The 18,417-nt window shown below is 52.4% G+C and overlaps 6 protein-coding genes across 6 annotated transcripts in view; 3 read left to right on the top strand and 3 right to left on the bottom strand.

Moving 5' to 3' along the window:
• The window catches only part of K489DRAFT_374151 (uncharacterized protein), a gene marked incomplete at both ends in the record, with an annotated part of 3,572 nt that extends 3,361 nt beyond the window's left edge, over window positions 1–211 (top strand). Inside the window, one exon of the mRNA XM_033603495.1 lies at window positions 53–211. Within this exon, the coding sequence (XP_033455556.1) occupies window positions 53–211 (159 nt within the window). The remainder of the gene's footprint in view (window positions 1–52) is intronic.
• Window positions 212–1,092: 881 nt separating this feature from the next.
• Window positions 1,093–2,615, bottom strand: K489DRAFT_327408 (6-phosphogluconate dehydrogenase C-terminal domain-like protein; the record flags this gene model as incomplete). The annotated part of the gene is made up of 2 exons (XM_033601989.1): window positions 1,093–2,167; window positions 2,242–2,615. 2 exons carry the CDS (start codon window positions 2,613–2,615, stop codon window positions 1,093–1,095), a joined length of 1,449 nt encoding a protein of 482 aa, XP_033455555.1.
• Window positions 2,616–9,669: 7,054 nt separating this feature from the next.
• K489DRAFT_413600 (uncharacterized protein) lies at window positions 9,670–10,257 on the top strand (the record flags this gene model as incomplete). The annotated part of the gene is made up of 2 exons (XM_033608061.1): window positions 9,670–9,883; window positions 9,932–10,257. The coding sequence occupies 2 exons, from the start codon at window positions 9,670–9,672 to the stop codon at window positions 10,255–10,257; spliced, it is 540 nt and encodes a 179-aa protein (XP_033455554.1).
• A 1,902-nt stretch (window positions 10,258–12,159) lies between these two features.
• On the bottom strand, window positions 12,160–13,106 carry K489DRAFT_90520 (uncharacterized protein). Its single transcript, XM_033609027.1, has 2 exons — window positions 12,818–13,106; window positions 12,160–12,751 (listed from the first exon to the last, which is right to left on the bottom strand). The coding sequence occupies exons 1-2, from the start codon at window positions 12,980–12,982 to the stop codon at window positions 12,350–12,352; spliced, it is 567 nt and encodes a 188-aa protein (XP_033455553.1). The 5' UTR covers window positions 12,983–13,106; the 3' UTR covers window positions 12,160–12,349.
• Window positions 13,097–13,790, top strand: K489DRAFT_404891 (uncharacterized protein). The gene is made up of 2 exons (XM_033607133.1): window positions 13,097–13,188; window positions 13,253–13,790. Exons 1-2 carry the CDS (start codon window positions 13,128–13,130, stop codon window positions 13,756–13,758), a joined length of 567 nt encoding a protein of 188 aa, XP_033455552.1. The 5' UTR covers window positions 13,097–13,127; the 3' UTR covers window positions 13,759–13,790.
• A 148-nt stretch (window positions 13,791–13,938) lies between these two features.
• K489DRAFT_374144 (bacterial luciferase-like protein) lies at window positions 13,939–17,532 on the bottom strand (the record flags this gene model as incomplete). Its single annotated transcript, XM_033603494.1, has 3 exons — window positions 13,939–14,614; window positions 14,799–15,568; window positions 15,622–17,532. The coding sequence occupies 3 exons, from the start codon at window positions 17,530–17,532 to the stop codon at window positions 13,939–13,941; spliced, it is 3,357 nt and encodes a 1,118-aa protein (XP_033455551.1).
• Window positions 17,533–18,417: the final 885 nt, after the last annotated feature.

The following is an 18,417-nucleotide window of genomic DNA, read 5'->3' as shown; positions in this document are numbered from 1 at the left end:
CGGCAACGCGCTCCAGGCCGCATCTTACGGCGGCCACGAGACGGTGGTGCAGCTGCTGCTGGAGGCCAAGGCCGACGTCAACGCGCAGGGCGGAGCCTTCGGCAACGCGCTCCAGGCCGCATCTTCCGAGGGCCACGAGACGGTGGTGCAGCTGCTGCTGTTCGCAGGTGCAATCAATAAGACAGGAGAAGATGAATACACAGAGGATTAACATGACGAGCTCTTTCTTTCATTTGATGCTAAAGTTGATCGAAGCAAGCGCTGCGATGTATACACGGCTTTCATTTTACCTAAATTGCTCAAACACACTATTGTCTGGCTTCGTGTGTACTGCGTCCCTGTGGCATTGTCTCGGTCGAGTGACTTCCGATTGCTGTAATTAACCAGTCTTGATCTGCCTGCCACACAACATGTCTCCTCTGCTCTTATTCTCGGATTTCTCATCAAGATGGGTTGTCGGGTGGTATGCAATTTTATAGTCTTATGTGATGAGTTCAGAAGCTTCTAGACATGCGGCTAGTCGAACTTACTGAAAGAGTTCCTGTAGTCGCCAGCATGCGCCATATTAGCCACAGGCCGCATCAGTCACGACGTTCGCGACAATTGTGGCTGATAAGCAAGCCCAGCCACGTTATGTGGCTGCTGTTTCATGTTGTCTCGGGACACAGTGCGTCTCGTGTCACAGGGATAGACGTTAGACGGAGTTTTGATTTTCTTCTACGAAACCCGCCTCGTATGGCGAACGGATGCTGTTCACTTTTCGACGGACGGGATGGGTGGATGTAGGTGCAAAAGCGGATATGCTGCCATCATCGCGGCAGCCGTCCACGATCAGTCCTTTTGGGGAGATCATCTGCACTGAGGAGGAGATGCACGGTTTTCTTCACATACTGAAAAGCGCTTGATATTTGTGTGTCTATAGAGAGAAAAGGGGGGGTCCATTCACTCTCTCTCCCCCCCTCTATACGAGAGTGGTATGAGAGAGCCGACGCCCCCCAAAAAATAAAGCGGGAAAACCCACCCCGCGCGACCGACACTCGCATCACGCCGCTGTCACCACCGCCACAACCGAGCTCTTGTGCATTTTCACATCTACGCGGGCTTCCACTCGTAGTGGTGCTTGCCCAACTCCGGCAGACCCTCCGGGTCCTGGCCCTTGATGTCGTACATGTGGCGGCCGAAGTAGTCGAGCTGGGCCTCGGAGAAGGCGGTGGGCAGGTCGGTGCTGGTCTGGTACTTGATGTAGTCGAGGGTGGCGGCGAGGGCGGGGATGGGGTGGTCGGCGACGGTGGCGGCGAGGACGACGCGCTTGAGGGCGTCGTAGGAGCGGGAGAACTCCTTGGCGATGACGGGCTCGTACAGGGGGTTCTTCTCCTTCTTGGTCGCGTAGCCCTTGTAGATGGGCTGCAGCAGCTTCTCGCTGATGAAGTCCGCCTGGATGATGCAGCCGGCGCGCCAGATCTGGAGGAGCGCGGCGTAGTCGACGTTGTAGTGGTTGGCCTTGTCGGCCTTGTCGATGACGTTGAGGCCCTGGACGAACGAGGCCAGACAGGCGATGTAGGTGGCGAGGCGGAGGTCCTCGAGGAAGGCGGCCTTGTCCTTGGTCTCGATGGGCTGGGGAGGGTAGGTCTTGTTCTCGAAGGTCTTCTCGATGATGCGGCGCTGGGCGAGGTCGGCGGAGGCGACACGCATGTAGTGGGAGGCGGTCAAAGTGGGTGCGGGGACGTGGTGGTCGACGGCCTCGGTGTTGGACCAGATACCGGTGCCCTCCTCACCGCAGTAGTCCTGGACGACCTTGTCCTCGACGGTCTCGAGAACGCGGGTTCCATCAGGAGCCTTGGTCTGGCAGATCTCGGCGCCGATGCGGACGAGGAAAGTGCCCTCGAGCTCACCAGACTTGTTCCACTTGTGGAGCTCGTCACCGACCTGGTCGAGGTCCATCCCAAGACCCTTGTACATGACGGCCCAGGCCTCGGCGATGGCGGACATCATACCGTGCTCGATACCGTTGTGAATCATCTTACAGTAGTGACCGCCACCACCGGTACCGATGTGAGCGACGCAAGGGGATCCATCGGGAGCCTTGGCGGCAATCTTCGAGAGGATGGGCAGGACGATGGACATGGTCTCGTCGTCGGAGCCGGGGCACATTGAAGGACCTCGGCGGCTGCGGAGCAAAACGTATGTCAGCGAGAATCACAATCGAAGCCTGTGCCACTGAGCGGCATCAGAGAAACTTACGCTGCCTGGTAACCACCGGAAACACCGCAACCGACGTAACGGATGCCCTTGGGTCCGCACTTGCCTTGTCTCCGCTCAGTGTTGGTGTAGTGCTCGTTGGCGCAGTCGATGATGATGTCGCCCTTCTCGAGGTAAGGCAGGAGGTTGGCCAAGACGTGGTCGCCGACATCGCCGTGAGGCAATGACCAGACGAAGGTCTTGGGGGATGTGAGGCCGGCGCAGAGGGCCTTGTCGTCGGAGTACTTGGTGATTTTACCCTTGACGTTGTCCTTCTTACCCTGCTCGATGACCTTGTCCATCTGGGACTCGAGCGGGTCACGGAGACCAACGGCGAGGCCTTGCTCGGCGAAGAGGAGAGCGAGGCCACCGCCCATGGCACCGCAGCCAATGAGGGCGACGCTCGTGATCTCGGGAAGCTTCTTGTCGGACATGATGTGATGTGAATGGTGGATTGGTGTGTGATGAGAGAGAAAGGAAGGGAAGAGAGAGGACGAGGAGTAGATAAATGATGGGAGGAGCAGCTCAGAGGAAGGCCGAGAAGAACAGAGCTAGACGGAAACAGGCGCAAGTGGAACGAATGGATGCAACAATGAGCGGTTAGTCGGTCTACGCTGTGTACGTGTGGTTGCTCATCAGTGATGGGTCGGCAGTCTGACGATGGGTGGATGGGGATGGGCAAAAGAGCTGGGCATAAGGCTATCGTAGGCACGACACCCGGACGACGCGTGCTACTCGCGCTGGACCTACCTACCGCCCACAGCTGCCTACCCGAAGACGGATGCACTGTATTGCATGTTGTAGGCTGGATCGGTATCTGCCATGCTATCCTCCCATGCTATCTCCCCATGGATTGACCGACATTTGGGCCCAGCTTGGTCAGGTGTTGGGGCGGCGGCAGCAGCAGTGACTGACATTGATGAGTTGGACATGCTCGGCCACCTGCGCTGTGCATCCTGAGCAGCGACCACCCGACGCGGTCCTCACACAGAGGAGAGCTATGCCGGTGCTTCACCTCTTACCGCTGAGCCCAGACGAGAGTCGTGTGTGGTTGCGGCCCGACTACACATTGGCGCAGGGCCGACTGAGGATGTTTCGGAAGAGAGCTCGAGCTTTTGCCTCGATGGGAAATAGTCCACTCACCTGTGGATGGCGGAGATCTATGATAGACAGGCACCATCGCGTCAGGTCGACGGGAAACGCGAGCACCGCCAAGTGGTTGACGCCTACGATCTATTTGTGCTATCGGGCAAATCCCGTCGTCGTGAGATGGATGATCCCCGAGGAGTAGTAGCTCGAGGAGCTTCCCACAGGCAGAGTAGTAGTAGTAGTAGTAGTAGTGGTAGTAATAGTGGTGGTGGTAGTAGTAGTAGTAGTAGTGATGAATGTGAGATGGCGGGGTCGGTCTGGGAGGAAAAAGTTCACGATGGATCGGTGTACACCTGGCAGGCTTCATGAATTCATGCAGGATGAGCCGCAGAGCGGTCATGGTGACATCAATCGGAGATGATGACGATGCCGTTCTTCATCATGGTGCAGTAGAGTCTCTCCCCACACGAGCGAGACAAAGAATGATGATGAGACGTGACGTGAACGAATCAAAGTTTCCGAAATGCCAGGTACAATCCATACATAGTCCGTCCGTCCACTGAGTCCAGCATGCTAGGTACTAACTACTACATACCTAGTACGAAGTCACGATAGTGCAGTCCTCCACACGCGTCTAGGTCAGTCCCGCAGCTGGAGGGCAGAATTGGCGGCGGCGGCGGCGAAACCTCATATCGTGGGAAAAGATTCCTGTTTTAGCGCCGGGCCCAACATATCTCTCTCGTTGACTACGCCGATCCACGTGTGAGAAACAATCACAGCTGGGCAGTGTGGGATATACGTGCGTGTGTGTGTGTGATAGGCCTACCCAGTTTGATTCCGGAATGATCGCCTCCCAGGCGCCAGATGCGAGTGGACGGTCATCGCTGCTGTGGAGCGTCTCCGGTCTCCAGTGCTTTGCAGAACATAAATATAACCCGGGTGATCGGTAGGCCAGTATCAACAACAATCATTGCCTTCCCCGTCCACGCCGCCGCTCGCGACGATGACGATGTCATCGGCCAAAAAAAATCCATTAGCTTTGACGCCAATCGACTGAGCTTTCGAGCTTTTACTGCAGAAGGGAATCTGCAGCCACCTTCGGCCAACGCTACTGTCAATGCTGGGCAAGGATGATTTGGCCTGAGACTAGGGAGAAACCTTGCTCGAGAACACAGCAGGAACAAGCGGCGCGATGACGATGGGCGGACAAGACGACGTGTTCGAGCTCATGTCTCTCCAGATGGGGAAAAAATCATGACTTTTCCGTAGAGGCGCGCTGCCACTATGATTTATCACAGTATTGCTAGCTGGCCTAGGGGACATTTACATTCTCACGGGAGCAAATTCCCTTCACCGGCTCACCCATCGATTATTTTTCATGCTTAAATGGCGGCGATGAGATGGACAGATGGGTGGTGATCTTGAGCGACCTGTCTGTGGGGGACGCGTTGCTGTCAGATGCGGCGCAACATCCTCGTTTTAGGCCGAGGAGGCTCAGTCAGTCAGTCTCCTTGGGCCTGTTGTTTCCTCCACCTCCGCCTCCACCACCAAATCCCAAAATAAAATAGCGGGGCACGACCGCAGCCAGCCATCAACCAGCGGAAGCGGGCGCCTTCCGTAACCATTCGCCCATTGTACCTATGGTTCGCGATACGCATATCCATAGCCTTGTTCGCCGATGCACATGCACACACACGACGATGATGATGATGATGGTGACGGCGACGAAGCCAGCTCATCATCAATGTCTATCACGACGCGGTTACTGACAGTGACTCGCATCGACAAGGAAAGACCACCTCGAGGATCACGACATCATCTAAATCCGATCAGTATTTGCGAGATGGAAAACTCTCTCATGGCGGGGTACTCGAGCCTGGGAGGACGGACGACAACAAAATTTTGAGACACATGGAGAAGAGACAAGGCAAACCCACACACACACGCACACACACACACATGCGCACACACACACCACCACCCGAAGAGAATTCCGTTGAGAGCGAGCTTGTGAATAAAGTCTCGCCGCTATCCAGGCTGTATGCATAGACACATCGTGAACATGCGCCCGCATCTGACATTCGCCGGGCGCGCCATCGTGATGATCTCCGATGGGTCGACGACGAAACCTTTGCCCATTCAATCATCCACTCATTCATTCATTCACCAGCGTGCAGAGAGTTCTGCAGCTTCCTCCCGTCGTCGGGTCCGTCCAGCGCGTCACAGGCACAGTTATATGATCGTTCGAGGACCTCTTCCCACAGGTCAGACCATCTCCCATCCGCCCTCTCATACACTAGAATTTTCCCAAACAACCATCCCCGTTCCGCAATCATCGCTGCTGTGCCAAAAGCCCGAGAGGTATCGGCGGCATTCTAGACGGTCTTGTCACCCTCAGCCCTCTCAACAGACATGTAGAGTACTGTACTGTAGCCGTCATCGCCGTCATTGTCACCGTTGCTCACCCCACCTGCGGATCTACACTCGAAATGGAATTCTTGAGAATCACATCAATAATAAAGGAATACATGTGAGAACTACACGTGAATACTGTAGATCTGTAACGATCGTGATATGCCCTCGATCCGCGAACGATATTTTCGACACAATTCGACACTATAGCGAACGCAGTGTCACCCGTCTATCAGACACGACAGTCCTCACACCGCCCGCGAGGAGGGAACAGTCCAGTCACCGCCTTCATCTCTTCTCCATGCAAAGCATACGAAGCAGAATCGAGTCTGTCATCACTGTAGAAAACGGCCCAGGTGCAGTAGCATCGCGCGCGGTTGAAAAGATCACAGTACAGTATATCCCTTCCGTAACCCTTTGATATCCCGACCTTCAACCCCAACCCTAAGGTATCGTCTCTCCAGCTGCCTCCCTCCCGGGATCGGTCTGGAAAACGCGGGCGCTTATAATTCTTCCTCCATATTTCTTGAACATCACTCCGATCATTCTCTGGCACTGGTGCAAGTACTGTACGTTCGTGCGAAATCAGAGTAGACGTGCAATCCTGGCGAAACGGCGGCGGCTGATAATACATCAACTTGCGCCGACCGTGAAGTACGTGCCACTGAACACAAATAAATCCAAGCGACATTCGTTGTCGAGATGCTCTTGGCATCTACCATCTAGAATCTACACAACATCGTACAATGCCATGATCGTCGTTGGTTCACGCAGCCGCCTCGTGCGAATCTTGGAAGGTCATGGCTGCCCTCCTGGATGAGTGGCGACAGCGTCTATGCGACAGGCGTTTTACAGACGTTGTTGGGGACGATTCTGGCATTCGTTTCAAGATGTTGCTCAGTCCGTACTCTTCCTGGGACATCGCATTATGCTGTGATTTCGTTCCGATCATGATGTAGTCGCTCGTATGGACATGGCGACAGCGGCTAGCAAGCCAGAGGGCACCTTGGTAGTACACCGCTGTCATCGACATGCGATCCCGGCATTCGTCTCGTGAGGTTCCTTTACAGCCTTGCAGATGGGTGAATGATGAGGAATATATAAGTTGTCCGCCGATTGTGTCGTCAAAACTTGTTGCCCAAGCAAATTGGATCTTGTTTGTCCTCGCCGATGATTGGGTTTCCCTTCACCTTTTTTCCTTTCTAGATCTACCTAATCCACGCCCATTACACGGATCGCAGAAGAAATAATCATACAGAGAGTCAGCTGCAGGCCAGCTTCAAGGACAACACCACACCCATCAGAAGGAACGGGGAGGTAGCTGCAGGCTCAGCCTCAAGGGATCAAAGCGCACATAGATTTCTGGAAGATCTTTCAATAACCCCAGGTCATCACCAGCATCGACATCGTCATCGTCGTCATCATCATCAGCATTAAGTACAAAAGAAGAAGAAGAAATGGGCTGCACCGCGTCTTCCCCAAGCGATCACCGCGATCAAACCGAGAAATCGAGACTCCTCCCTGCTGCTGCCAACGCGAGAGAAATGGTTCAGACCGCATCAACCCCATCAAGAGTCGCCAAAACCAACGCGAAATCTCCGCGTCCTCCTGTGCCTCAGCAGAGATATATGATACGCGTCACACTGATCAGCAACGACGAAAACGCAGCTCTCCGTGTCGGTAAGATAAGCCACCCCCTGTTCCTTCCCGATCTCATATTCATACCATGATCAAACGTCAACTAAAACTTCGTGAGCAATAGAACTCGCGGGAGACATCGAAGAGCACGCTGACCACTATCGTCATCTGAATACTCGCAAGACGCGCGTTTTCTGGAGTGATCCTGCCACGACGGAAATCAAGGTGTTGCTTTTCGGGGAGGACGCCGCGAAGGAATTCTCGCAAGAAATCACATGTTGGACGAAGTATAGGAAGATTGTTCGGGGATTGGAGATGTTTCCTTGCTGAGAGAGGAAGCGCTTGCGAGTAGAATAACGGAAGGATCTTGTATTATATAGTGTAGCACAGCCGCTATGGGGCTTTTAAGGGAATGTGCTTGAGATGCATGGGGTGTCAAGATGTGTTTGTATAGGTATTGTCGATTTGTTCGCCTCGATGTTCTGGCATGGGAATAGAGTCATGTACTTACACTACGACCGATTTCAGAAACAGTGTCAGGCATGATCCGAATCCAAGAAGAGTTCATAGCCTCCGTAGTACGAGAGCTGATCTCATTCATTACTCAGGTGTATCGATATAAACTGTCCTGGAGATCATGTTCAAGACTTGAGACTCTTTCAAGACGCAGGCTCTTGCTCACCTTTTATCAAAACATTCAGCTGTTTCATGGACAGGGTCTTCATCCCACGAACGTCTAGAAAAGGTTTCGAGTGTATGAAATAGTACACTGCGATGATGACAAAGTGAAATGGCGCCTGAGTGATATTCGCATAAGATCTCTCCCAATGGCATCCATCCCAGTTTGCATTCCGAATCGGCCGCCTGGGCCGAAGTTGACGATGCAAGTCCAAGAATATATACATGCCGACATGTCCCACCTTCCTCGGTGGCTCTAAATCTCACAGTTGTCTGCATACTAAGCGATCTTTTACCACCGATTGAATGAACCTTTCACACAGACCAAAATCCCTGCAACAGAGTCAAGGAGATATGGAAAACTCATCGTTTTCGCCTCCCAAGTGTACGGTGAAGATTGCTTTCATCGGAGACGCCTATTCCCGAGCAAAATATACGCGTGAGTTACGCTGTCGAGAGTCGCCCACCGTGCTGCATCTCACTTTCGCGAGTTGAACATGGAGCTGATCTCGGAGGGAACAGGAGTCTCTCGTATCTCGGCCGAGCGTTACAAGAGATTCAGACGAGGCCACAGATGAGAGCACAGACGACGGCCCGGACGGCAACGTCTTATATATAAAGTTCAAAAAAAAACGATTCAGACGCGGCGAGAGCGTTTCTTAAGGAGAGCTTGGATTGAAAGGAACGCAAGAACGGGAGGATCAGGACGAGATTGGTATAGGTTTGATGATCAATGTCGGAATGAGAGCTGGTCAAGATAGGTAGTGCAGTGGAAATGGAAATTTGATTCATGTTCCCTCTAGCTGACGACGGAAGCTGGTGGATTTGCGTTCATTCCTGTCTCACGCGGTGCTATGTGTGGGGAAGCATATCGTACGAGATACTCGTCGCTGATACACGTGAAGTCGGGGGGATAGTACGCCACGTCACAGCACTAACAGGCGAGCGAGTGCTGTCGGAGAAAGCTTGGCTATGACATCTGACCATTAGCCGCCAGCGCTTCCAAATGCACGGTGCATGAGACCACAACAGCTTCACGCTTGAACCAGATAGATTTCGCTATCTATGGCTGAGGAATATGATCAGTCTAGTAGTAACCCTATCTTCGTCCTGGTACCTAGAGGACTCATGCCTTGCTCGTGCTCAAATTCCTTGTCAAGTCAAGTGACAATAGAATATAATTTCTAAACAGCAAAAGATATCTACCGAGGCACACATCGTGATTCGGAGTGCCCGAGTTTGGAATGTCGCACGAATCACTTTTCTCTCGAGCGACTGGTACCCGGCGATGAGTTACAAAAGCGATCATGCGTGACTTAGCACGTTCACTGGCCAACAAACTACTATGTAGCGATGCACGAATGCTTGCGACAAGCGCTGAGGAGTCGTAAATCTCTTCCCGGTCATCAACCTTATGTGATCGATTGACGTGTGGCAACAAGTCAACGCGGCTTCCTCTGTGTCTACAATGGAACCTGGACACCGAGCAAAGCCAAAGCTCCTCAAAGAGCACAGGGCTTGATGGAGGGCAGCTGGGACCATCAATGAGCAGCATAAATATCTCCTTCCAATAGCTGAGTGAAATGAGACCAAAGGAAACCCCAATTTCCAGTCATGGCAATAACTCGATCAATGTTGAAGGACCGGAAGTCCAAGGTCACAGATGCGGACACACTAATGACAGGCGATCAAGCACATCAGGCTGTCAAGGAAGAAGGTCAATTGCCTCATGCAGTCAAGGAAGAGGACCATTCACCTCAAGTCGTGAAGAAGGAAAACTCGATTTATGTCTTGGAGGCCCACGTCGATAAGCCCACTACGTTCATGTGTAATTATATCCTCCCACTCGTTCTGAACTAAATCTGACAAGAAACAGGGGCACTCAAAAGCATTAAGGACACAATCGGACGCAAGTACGAAAATTTGACAATCGGCTACGAGATGATGCAGCGTGAGAGGCACGCGAGCATATACAGAGGCCTCTATATCTACTTCCGCGACAAGTACTTTGCTCAGGAGGTCAAGGATGCACTGCCGGAGGTCTTGAAGGAGTCTAGTCGCAATACCATCTGGTTCACGAGCCTGGAGTGGGCGATGGAAAGGAAAGCTCAGGATCCATTCGTTGAGATCGGACTGGCGGATTGGGAGAAGCATGATTACGTGCCTGGCGCTTTATTGAATGAGAACGGCGAATTGGAATGATGCGGCTTGAGGTAGCGGTACGAAGTGGTTCCGCAAGGGCTGGATAAGTACTTCAATGTAGGAACTCGCTCATAGGCTGGATTGGTCAGGTTAAACACCGTGTACCTGATTCATGTTGTCTCTTATTTTAGCACGCTATTTGAATGTCAGCCGGTGGCACCATCGATTCCAGATGCTCCTAGTCGCGTATCGGAGTACTTCAACTTTGACCGAGATCGTCCTTGCATTGATCGTCGTTCACTCAAAGTGATACTTGGTTCTCCGCCGATGGTGTGATGTGATGATGTCTGTGGCTTCTAAGCGCTGGCGGTTCAAAGACTGTCCCTGTGACAGACCGTGTGCAGTGTCCCTGCTCTAACGAGATCCCTGCATTTATTTGCTCGATGAACGAGCAAACTGTCGACGACGTGATTGGACTCGTCCGGTTCGTTGATGGCACTATTATTGCTCGACCTCATCGCAGTAGCGCCAAGTAGTCGTAGTACTTCTGGTGGAATATCGAGCGGAACATAAATATTTCCATAATCCGCAAACTTGAACGCTTTCTTTTCGTTCAGGCTTCCCATATTCGATTCAAATAGCTGCCTCAAATCAGCGACACTTTTACCCGATTACCGAGAAACATCATGGCGTCCAGCGAGGAAAAGCCCAGATACATCCTCAAAGTGAACTCGGCGACCGAATTGGCCAGTGACGACCAGCGCTGTCAGGATCAAGAATGAACTTCTCTCATTGTTGCTAATTCTTGTTATCAGTGATCACACTGGTCGCTGCCAACTTGTTGCTCAAGAATAAGCTACCTGAATTCGCTATCTACGGCGTGAAGTATGCGGGCCACCCTCAGGACAAAAGCGTTCTGCTCCTGGGCGTCCTCACCGAAGAAGCCACAACGGTTCTCCAAAGCCACCTGGCTGCGCTGTGCAAAGAAGAGGCTTCGAAGAGGAGGAAGCTGGCTGGGAAGCCGTTGGGTCCAGACAGCATCCAGATATACCGGACCGACCAGTTCATCAATACAAACACCATCGAAATCATCTCGGGCGACGAAGTGGTGGCACTATCAAAGAGCGTGACTTGGGCCGGGCAGAGCCCGGACTATGACTGAATAGAATTATCAGTTGCGCCTCTGCTAAGATGGCTACTGCTCTATACACAAGTACTTGATTTTTCATGTCTTTCCTTAGTTACCGTGTTGAACTGCTGCCGATATTGGGATAAGTGCGCTGCTGCTATAGACCTGCAGGATAAGACTCTGCAAAAGCATACGATCTATGAACAAATTCACTCGATCGAATTGCACCTAGACGGCATGCAGTACGCAAGACGCTAGATTGTGCCACCGACACTAGCTGAATGTCAGCACATAGTGCTTTCCCGGCGGCATAGTACATGCTGAGTACATTGTGACTCAATGTACCACGGTCTTAAGTGATATAAAAGCATGTATCGTGATTCAGTTGCTCATTCAGGTTGTCTAGCACGTTGACAAATCCCTGTAATTTGCTCTACGTGCGCCCACAAGTATAAGTGTCGATCTATCACATTGCACAAAATGCCTGATGCAGCTTGCCGCAACTTCGTGCTCGTGCTTGTAGCCACATTTGCACATTTCGTGGAAAGGACTGTAGACGAATATATATAGGCGTTCAAAGTTTGCATTGACGATGCACATTCCGTGAACGAGTCAATCCCACGATCACTCGCCGACCACAGCATAATTTGCGAGCGCGAACATGGATATGATCCCGGCAATCATCGCTGCTACGCCAAAACATGTCTTGAAGATCAACTTCGACTACGAAGGCAGCGTGATCTTTGATATGGCGAGTACGCTCAACCATGCTGCGCGCTGGTCTCACAGTCTACTAAAATATAGAAATAGAGCTCACTCCCCAGATCGCGTTGTTCTATCCGACAACCAAGGTTTGGTCAACGGGTCCAAATGTCGAAACGCCGCTATGGGCTTTACTCTTGTTTGAAGACATGGTCGTTGCAGACGCTGTCCTTGCAAACATGACGCTTTTGATGGATCAGGCGTTTCCGGGGCAGGATCTAGGTCCTGGCGTGGACGTTGATTTCCCTACCTACGAGTTTTTCAGAACAATCGACTTCTTTTTCGATGATTGGACGTTGTGTGTTTCATGATCCACGTCCTATGGATGCGATATAATGGTAGACTCAGCTCAGAGCCAGAGATGAAAATCTCAGCGGAAATCTTTTCTTCAAACTTGCATTCCAACGATGTGATGTTGCACAACCGCCCGGTGGCTTGAATTTCGGCGAGTGATGTCTCGTAGAAGCGCCATGTCATCACCGGCATGCGATGTATTCCCACACTCGAAATGCGACGGCAGCATCGAGGTGGCTCCCGATGAGACCCTCTAACGGAGGACCTGGACTGCCGAGGTGATCGATAGACAGGACTTTGGCGACACTGAAATCCTCTGTACCTGTATGCTTTGCTGGCGAGTCTGATCCATGGTGCGGTCGGCAGGCACTAAAACGTCGAAATTAGTGCCTGCAGCCCCTATCACCAAATTGCTCCATGCTGGACAAGGAATACATCGGCAAACGCAAGGCGTCGCGGAAAATATTGTATCCGCGCTTCAACGCTTCCCTTGTCGAGGCGCATAAACCTGGTCTTCGCTGTCATGAAGCCACAGCGATGCACATGCGGAGTATAAATAGCCTGCAGGCGAATCAGACTGGGATTAGAGTCGCACAACATAACGCGTAAATATGCTCGCCGGCGCAGAGCAAACAATGTACAATGACTGTATACATTGATCAGATCTCGAATAAATTGATGATTGTGCAGGCGCCGATCCGTCGAAGGAGCACGCGCATCGCAGGCCGCGCAGCTCCATCTCACGATGTCGAAGAAGAAGACATTTCGTGAGCACGAGCTTTACCATCAAAAACATCCGAAACAAGGCAAGAGATTCACCACCATATCCGAGGGCAACGCGATCAACAATGCTGATAATCACGTGTATAGCTTCATCCCAACCATCAGTACTCGCCTTCATCCACGACGCCGTCCCACCCCCACCTTACACAGACCACATCAAAAAATCCGAGCTGTGCGTCCTCAAAGACCGCCTCGAAAAGACCGCTGAAGAAAACTTCTCTGAAATCCGGCAATTAATGAGTCCCGTAGAATCCTTACGAGAAGACATCCGACGAATCGAACGCGAGTATGCGTCGACTCAGGACGGCGAAGCTTTCGTCTTCGCAATGCGCGTACAGTATAATCAGCTCCGCTATCTTAAGGATTCGGACCTGGCAAGATCGGATCGAGGCCATGTTGCGAATTTGGAAAGCGCTGCTAATTTAGAGAATCGGGGGAGGAAGGATTTGAAGACTATTCGGGAGCAGTTGGAATTCAATGGGAGGATGCTGAGCTGGTTGCAGCTTAGTGTCACGCAGATGGTTGAGGCGATCGAGATGAATCAGGATGTGGGCTCCGGGCCCGCGAGTGAGAACTGGCGTTTTGGTTTGTAGAGAGGAGTGTAGTATAATTCTAAACTCTATGGACGTTGAAATTTTGCAAAATAGGCAAGGATTGTTACTGGGGAAATTTGCTGAAAAGGGTATGGAAAAGCAAAAAATCACAACGATCGCGCGCGAAGGCTCAAAACAAAACAAGATCAGCACGTCGGCAGTGACTTCAGACTTGTTGTCCTACTTTCTCAGGCTGATGTGACGACGGATCGAGCCCCAGATGCCCTTTCTCTCGTGAGCAGCCGTGGAGGGACGCTCTACGGCCTCGGCAGCCTGTTTGGACTCTTGGTGAGGCTTCTCAGGAACAGCTGTAGAGGGGCGCACATCCCTCTCGTAGGCCGTTGGAATCTCCTCATGAACGCCGTTCTCGGCGGCGTGGCCATTGGAAGTTTCGTGGCCGATCTTCTCCTGGACCTTCTTGGGGGCATGGTCGACCACCTTATCAACGACTTTCTGCACGAAAGAGGGCTCTTCCGTTGAAGGAGCGACAGTCTTATCAGTGGCAGTCTCGCCGTTAGCCTGGGCACCAGTCTTTCCAGAAGAGGTGATGGTTTCGAATGTCCTCGCTGGCGTGGGCTTCGTTTCTTCACGTTCGGGCTGCGCGATGGACCTGACGATGTCGGCTTTATCCTGCTCGTCAGCGAGGAAAGAGAAGGGTTTATTCTTGATTCCAGGCACGGGTGTATCAACTGCAGCGGGTGCACCGATGGATGCGAAGGAACGAGGTTGCGTGTTGGATGAGGGAGTAGAAGTGGGTTGGCCGTTCTTCTCAGCGGGTGCAGCAGACGTAGTGGGTTCCGCGGATGACAGTTTCTTCTCACCATCACCACCTTTAGTAGAGGTAGAAGTTTCACTCCTACGTAAAGTACTTTCGTTAGATTACATATTTCACGTATCCCGAATCGCCCCATGTATCGAAGATTCAACCATTTTGATCCTTCCCCAAACTTTTCGTCCCTTGTCTTTTCCTTCAATGACATATTCTCCAAAATCCGATTCCTTCCATGACACAGCCAACATTAAAGAGAAATAGCGCTTACTTCTTCGCCTTGTAAACATCACCGGTGCGTCGGATCTCATCCTCGACGTCCTTGCCACGACCTTGAGCCTCCAGCTTTCGAACAAGCGGCAGCACTTCGCGACCGAACTGCTCAATCTCTTCCTCGTAATGAAGGAACGCGGTGAGGATGATGTTCACTCCCAAGCTCTTGAGCAGCAGGATGCGGTCGGCGATCTGCTCCTTGGTTCCGATAAGCTTCGTCTTGAAACCGTCGTTGTATTGGACAAGGTCCTCGAATTTGGAGTTGGCCCACATGCCGCTCTTGTTGCTCGTAGAGGAACCGGCGTTCTGCACTTGCTGACGGAAGCCCTCCACAGCCTCGGGATCTGCCTTGCCTTGAATTTCTTGCAAGACGCGGATTGCCTCTTCCTCCGTGTCACGGCAGATGACGAAACCGTTCAACGCAAAACCAACTTGTCCCTCGCGACCGTTCTTTTTCGCACGCTCATTGACGTCCTTGATCTGGCTCTGGAAACCTTCGAGGGTGTTGCCGTTCATGAAGTAGAAGTCAGAGACACTACCAGCGTTCTCCTTCGCGTCATCACTGTTGCCACCCTGGAAAATCTCTGGGTGAGGACGGCCAGGTGAGCTGATGGGCTTGGGCTTCAGAGGGTAGTTGTGGAACTGGTAGAAGTCGCCCTTGAAGGTGAAGCTATCCTCGGTCCAGATACCCTTGAGGCACTGAATGAATTCTTTGCTGCGGCGGTATCGCTCGGCGTGGTCTAGCCACCATTGACCAATGCTTGTGAACTGAAAGAAGAAGTCAGCAACGATGACACTCGCAGATATAGAAAGTATCTTACCTCGAGCTTGAACCAGCCAGAGACAATGTTGACAGCAGTACGGCCTTCACTGTAAACATCGATCGATGCGATCTGCTTGGCAGCAATTGCTGGGTTCCACGGACCAGGAAGCAGAGCGATGATGAGCTTGAGCCTCTCGGTTCCAGCAAGAATAGCCTGTGAGAGCGATACGGGCTCGTGTTGGTTGTCTGCACCATATCCAGCCATGAAACGAATCTGCGACAGGGCGTACTCGAAACCACTGCGCTCAGCGATACGACCGTATTTGATGTTGGACTTGTGGTCCCAGTGTGTTCGCTGCTCAATCTTACTGATGACGAGACCACCAGACACATTAGGAACCCAGTAAGCGAACTTGACGCGGTCTGGATCGCTGTTGAGTGAGTCTGCGTAGCTGAAGTCGGAGGCGCTGATGGGAACACCGAAAGTGTTGGGAACGTCTTTGCCGTTTTGTGGAACAGGTGATTGGGATCCACTCTCTTTGTTGACAGGCACAACAATGCGTCGTCCTCCAATCTTGCCAGAGCGCAGGCGGTCAAGGGCATCGTTGATTCCGGACAAGCCGCCCTCGGCAATCTCTACCTCGGGCAATTTGAGGCTGCGAGCGATCAGAAGATCCTCCAGCCATTGTGAGATAGCTTCACCAGCACTGGCGTCTTCGTGGAAGATCTTGATCGGGACCTTGTGGTGGACAACGCCCGCCGCAGCCTGCTTCGGCAAGCCTCCCAGCCCCAGGAGGTGGGACTTGGGTCCAGAAGTATTCTTCTGAAGAGCCTCTGACAGCAATGCAGCGCTGTCTGCACCATTGGCGTCAAAGCCAAAGCGAAGCTTGCCACCGCTGACAGTGCGAATGATCTCGACTGCGCGCTTGGTGTCGTATTTGTCGACAAGGAAGTCGGCTCCGAGCTCAGTCAGGCGGCCGCCGCCCTTTGCGATGTCGGCAATTGCGATGACGCGTAGTCCGGCGAGCTTGGACAGCTGCAGAGCAATCTGGCCTGTCATGCTGTTGGCTCCCCAGATCGCGATGAACTCGCCAGCGTGAGGGCGCTCAGAGGTGGTGATACCGCTGAAGATCTCCTCTCGGACATCCTCGGGAATATTGCGGGGCTCAAGCTCGCGGACGAGTCGGAGAAGGTCAGGACCAGCCGGTGCGCCGTTGCGTGGTTGTGCGAAGTTGAGACCAAAGCTGATTCCCAGAGAGACGATGGCAGCGACATAGGCGACACCAAGAGCGGCTCCTTCCTTCACGCTGACACCCTGGGGAATTCTGGTTACGTTGTAGTCGGTTGTCACCACATACTCTTGGTAAGCCGCCTTGCGGACATCGCGATAGTCGGTGGATGCACCGAAGACTACGTCTCCCTGCTGGACACGACTCTGTTTGCGAGGTGCGCGAACGACAATTCCTGCAAAATCACGGCCATTGATCCAAGGGTAGCTAGGCTGGCCGAACCCATAATCTGCACCCTTCCAGTCGACCGGGTTGAGACCGATAGCAAGAACCTGGACTAGAATCTCGCGATCTCCTCGCAGCTCAGGAATGTCCCTGGCACGTTCTAGTGAGTATTTTTGGCGAGGGCCATGAAGGAGCAAGATGTCCTGCTGTGGAGCTGGGAGACGGAGGAACTCGTCATCGTGGCTTGCACGGCTTAATCCGTTCACGTCTGAGTCAGACTTGACATTGACGTGGCCGTTGCTATGGCCATTGCTCTGGTGTTTGGCATAGCCATTGCTGTGGCCATTGCTCTGACTGTGGCTGTGACCGTTGCTGTAGCCATTGCTGTAGCTGTTGGCATTGTTTCCGATAGCTAATGAAGCGAAGCTACGCGCTGGTGAAGCTGGAGAAGCTGCGCCATACTCATCGCGAGAGGAATGATCACCCGCGCGGAGTGAGACAAAGGAAGAAGGCATTGTCTTCCGTTTGGATCCAATGCGAATTATGAGATGAGAAAGAAGGAAAAGAAGAAGCGCTTGAGAGAGAAGAGCTTCTGGAGCTGCACCAAACACGTAGCTCAAATACCGATTCAACGCTACGGTCATATGAGAGACACGGGATATTGTAGACGATCAAAAGAAGAAAATGTGGAAGAATGACAACATATCTTGATTTTTGAAGTATTGGCTCCACGCGCGATTTGTTCTACTTCGACGTGCTCGTCTTTTCGGCACAGCTATTAGCCATGTCATCCCGAATGATAGTCCTAATGGACCAATAAGCGTCTCAGAAAATGTTGGCGATGCTGACGATCGTCGACGCTCTACTGTAAAGAGGCAGAGAGAAGTACGCGACGTCGAGTGTCGGCAGGTTCGCGCGAAATGGCGTGCTTCGCCCCGCCATTGAGAAATGACGTGGAGCCGAAACTATATGCTCATCGCGTGCTTCTGGACAATTGCGACACAGAACAACCGATCGCATGTAGCCTCGCATCAAGGCTCGAATCGGCGATATGCCACGCAGTCCCGATAGACATTGCCGTTGAGCTGCCCGGTTGACAGATGCTGTGTGGGTGTGAGTAATTCCTTGTCGCGTTGCTGCATCTTATGATACTGTAGGGGTGTGCAGACTGATGCGAACATCGCTTATCCCGCGGCGCATGAATCCAGCAGACACCACGTGGTGACAGGGAGTCCTGGATCTGCGCATTCAACGTGCGTACCGTTGACTTGTCTTCGCACGGAGATCAACATCGTCTTTGGTTGTCATCATCTCGAAGATGCTTGACTTGCGAGTCGGTTTGCAATTTTGATACTCCAGACTCTCTTGATCGAGACCGCAGCCCGCGCCCTAATCTGCTC

The sequence above is a fragment of the Dissoconium aciculare genome (assembly GCF_010015565.1).
Source record: "Dissoconium aciculare CBS 342.82 unplaced genomic scaffold K489scaffold_17, whole genome shotgun sequence".
Taxonomy (NCBI): domain Eukaryota; kingdom Fungi; phylum Ascomycota; class Dothideomycetes; order Mycosphaerellales; family Dissoconiaceae; genus Dissoconium; species Dissoconium aciculare.
This window is presented reverse-complemented; position numbering and strand designations above follow the sequence as displayed.

Excerpts from the sequence above, each read along its gene's own strand:
- K489DRAFT_90520 (XM_033609027.1), bottom strand. The coding sequence starts at position 12,982 with ATGTTGTGCGACTCTAATCCCAGTCTGATTCGCCTGCAGGCTATTTAT. Across the intron at positions 12,752-12,817 it reads GACGCCTTGCGTTTGCCGAT|TGCCTGCCGACCGCACCATG; the intron begins GTATTCCTTGTC and ends TCGACGTTTTAG.
- K489DRAFT_404891 (XM_033607133.1), top strand. The coding sequence starts at position 13,128 with ATGTCGAAGAAGAAGACATTTCGTGAGCACGAGCTTTACCATCAAAAA. Across the intron at positions 13,189-13,252 it reads TCAAAAACATCCGAAACAAG|CTTCATCCCAACCATCAGTA; the intron begins GCAAGAGATTCA and ends TCACGTGTATAG.